Source organism: Hyperoodon ampullatus (genome assembly GCF_949752795.1).
Source record: "Hyperoodon ampullatus genome assembly, chromosome: 5".
Lineage (NCBI taxonomy): Eukaryota > Metazoa > Chordata > Mammalia > Artiodactyla > Ziphiidae > Hyperoodon > Hyperoodon ampullatus.
In genome coordinates this window covers 105,948,944-105,951,764 of record NC_136918.1, presented here as the reverse complement: position 1 = coordinate 105,951,764, position 2,821 = coordinate 105,948,944, and the positions used below count along the sequence as shown (strand labels likewise).

The window sequence follows — 2,821 nt, the reverse complement described above, 5'->3', positions numbered from 1 at the left end:
TTGTTTTTTACTGTTCTTATTGTATTTCTTAAATGTAAAGAAAAAGAGCTATCTGAACTCCATGTTTTTAATCCATAGACTATTCTGGAAAAAGATACATGTATACTTAAAAAAAATTATTCTGAAAGGAAGAGAAAAATCTTTGAAGCCTTCTCTGAACTGTTTTTCCTCTCCTTTGTTACAGGTGTCCATTTTTTCAGCTATATTAATCTTCTAAATCAAACAAAAAATGGATTTCTTAAACTCATCTGATCAAAACTTGACCTCGGAAGAACTGTTCGACAGAATGCCATCAAAAATTCTGGTGTCCTTCATTCTCTCTGGGCTGGCACTGATGACGACGACCATTAACTCACTTGTGATCGCTGCAATTATTGTAACCCGAAAGCTACACCACCCAGCCAACTACTTAATTTGCTCCCTTGCAGTCACAGATTTTCTTGTAGCTGTCCTGGTGATGCCTTTCAGCATTGTGTATATTGTGAGAGAGAGCTGGATTATGGGGCAAGTGGTCTGTGACATTTGGCTGAGTGTTGACATCACGTGCTGCACTTGCTCCATCTTGCATCTCTCTGCTATAGCTTTGGATCGGTACCGGGCAATCACAGATGCTGTTGAGTATGCCAGGAAAAGGACTCCCAAGCATGCTGGCATTATGATTACCATAGTTTGGATTATATCTGTTTTCATCTCTATGCCTCCTCTATTCTGGAGGCACCAAGGAACTAGCCGAGAAGATGAGTGCATCATCAAACACGACAACATTGTTTCCACTATTTACTCAACATTTGGAGCTTTCTACATCCCATTAACATTGATTTTGATCCTCTACTACAAAATATATAAAGCAGCAAAGACGTTATACCACAAGAGACAAGCAAGTAGGATTGCCAAGGAGGAACTGAATGGTCACCTTTTGGGGAGTGGTGAGAAAAGCATTAGACTGGTCTCCACACCATACATGCTAGAAAAATCTTTATCTGATCCATCAACGGACTTTGATAAAATTCATAACACAGTGAAAAGCCCCAGGTCTGAATTCAAGCATGAGAGATCCTGGAGAAGGCAAAAGATCTCAGGCACAAGAGAACGCAAAGCAGCCACTACCCTGGGATTAATCTTGGGTGCATTTGTAATATGTTGGCTTCCTTTTTTTGTAAAAGAATTGGTTGTTAATGTCTGTGAAAAGTGTAAAATTTCTGAAAAAATGTCAAATTTTTTGACATGGCTTGGATATCTCAATTCCCTTATAAACCCACTGATTTATACAATCTTTAATGAAGACTTCAAGAAAGCATTCCAAAAACTTATGCGATGTCGAAATTAGTTTAAAGAAGTTTATTATGAAAAGATTGGGGTTCTGTTGAGGTGAAGTAACTAAATGAATGATAAAGAATAAAACATTTAAACTTTTAGAGGACATAAATTAAAGCTGCTAGAATGATATTAATATATATTTTAATAGCAACATACATCTAAAATGTATTGATTTAAAGACTTTTTTGACCATTATTCTAGAGTATGTGAAATTAGAAAATAATTTATTGTTTATAAACAATATTTTGCCTATGCAATGTCCCTGAAAACTAACTGGAAATATATATATATATATTATTATTAACAGTGATTTTTCAGGTTTATATCTTATAACAACTACAGAAGAATTTTCAATTAACAACATACCTCCCTCCATAATTTCTACATAATCTTATTGTTTTATTATATGATTCTACTATTTTATAGACAAGATAAATTCACCACAAAGCACACGTTTCTCCTACCTAACCACTCTTGTCCCCTCTCCGTCTTACCCTAGGCAAAATAGGAGGGAGAAGGAGCTAAAAAAAAAGACTCTTACTTACTGTGACCAGAGGAAACATAAAAGTCAGAGGTTGACACTGTCTTTGTATTTTTTTTTTTTTTTTTTTTGCGGTACGCGGGCCTCTCAGTGTTGTGGCCTCTCCCGTTGCGGAGCACAAGCTCTGGACGCACAGTCTCAGCGGCCATGGCTCACGGGCCTTGCTGCTCCGCGGCATGTGGGATCTTCCCGGATCGGGACACGAACCCGTGTCCTCTGCATTGGCAGGTGGACTCTCAACCACTGCGCCACCAGGGAAGCCCTGTCCTTGTATTTTGATAGTAAGGAGTAATCATAAAATGACCTAGGTACTGCAAAATAATTCTGGATACTGAACTTGTGCGTATTTACCATATTCTTTTTGTTTAATATGAATTCCTAGAAGAATAATTTCTTCATCACATATTATCAACATTTGAAATCAAAGCCTTACCCTAGTAGAAATAACTCAGGGAGGGTCTGGGGGTGGTGTTCTAATTTTGCCATGTTTAGGAATCAAATTTAAGGCACTAAGTACCCTACGTTACTTGCCATAGATATTATATGCCTGACTTTTAAAAATATATAATATACATTTCATTTCTGTTAATGTTAATAAGCTTAGTTGCTAACTAAAAAGTCTGTGATACTTTGTACTTCAGCAGCTATTTCCCTTTTATTAGAGAGAATGTGGTAGGAATTCTTAGACTTTTCACTGACTTCAAAAAATCTCTAGTTTTCCAACTGATAGAAATGAATAAGCAAAGATTAATATTATACTAATTATATATATCATATATGTATATATCTCCCAGTTGGTCACTCCACAAGTTCAGTGATCCAAAGCAATTTCATAAGTTTATCTACCATATTTATATAGGGATTTGAAAACAAAAGAACCATGCTTCTGAGATTTCATTTCATCTGAACCAGAAAGGTCATATACCACCTTTTAATCCTACCATCAACCAAAATCATTTGAAA

The 2,821-nt window shown here is 36.2% G+C and overlaps 1 protein-coding gene across 1 annotated transcript; it reads left to right on the top strand.

The window, feature by feature from the left end:
• Nucleotides 1-229: 229 nt before the first annotated feature.
• Nucleotides 230-1,327, top strand: HTR1F (5-hydroxytryptamine receptor 1F; the record flags this gene model as incomplete). The annotated part of the gene is made up of 1 exon (XM_079705277.1): nucleotides 230-1,327. The coding sequence occupies one exon, from the start codon at nucleotides 230-232 to the stop codon at nucleotides 1,325-1,327; it is 1,098 nt and encodes a 365-aa protein (XP_079561403.1).
• Between the last annotated feature and the right edge of the window lie 1,494 nt (nucleotides 1,328-2,821).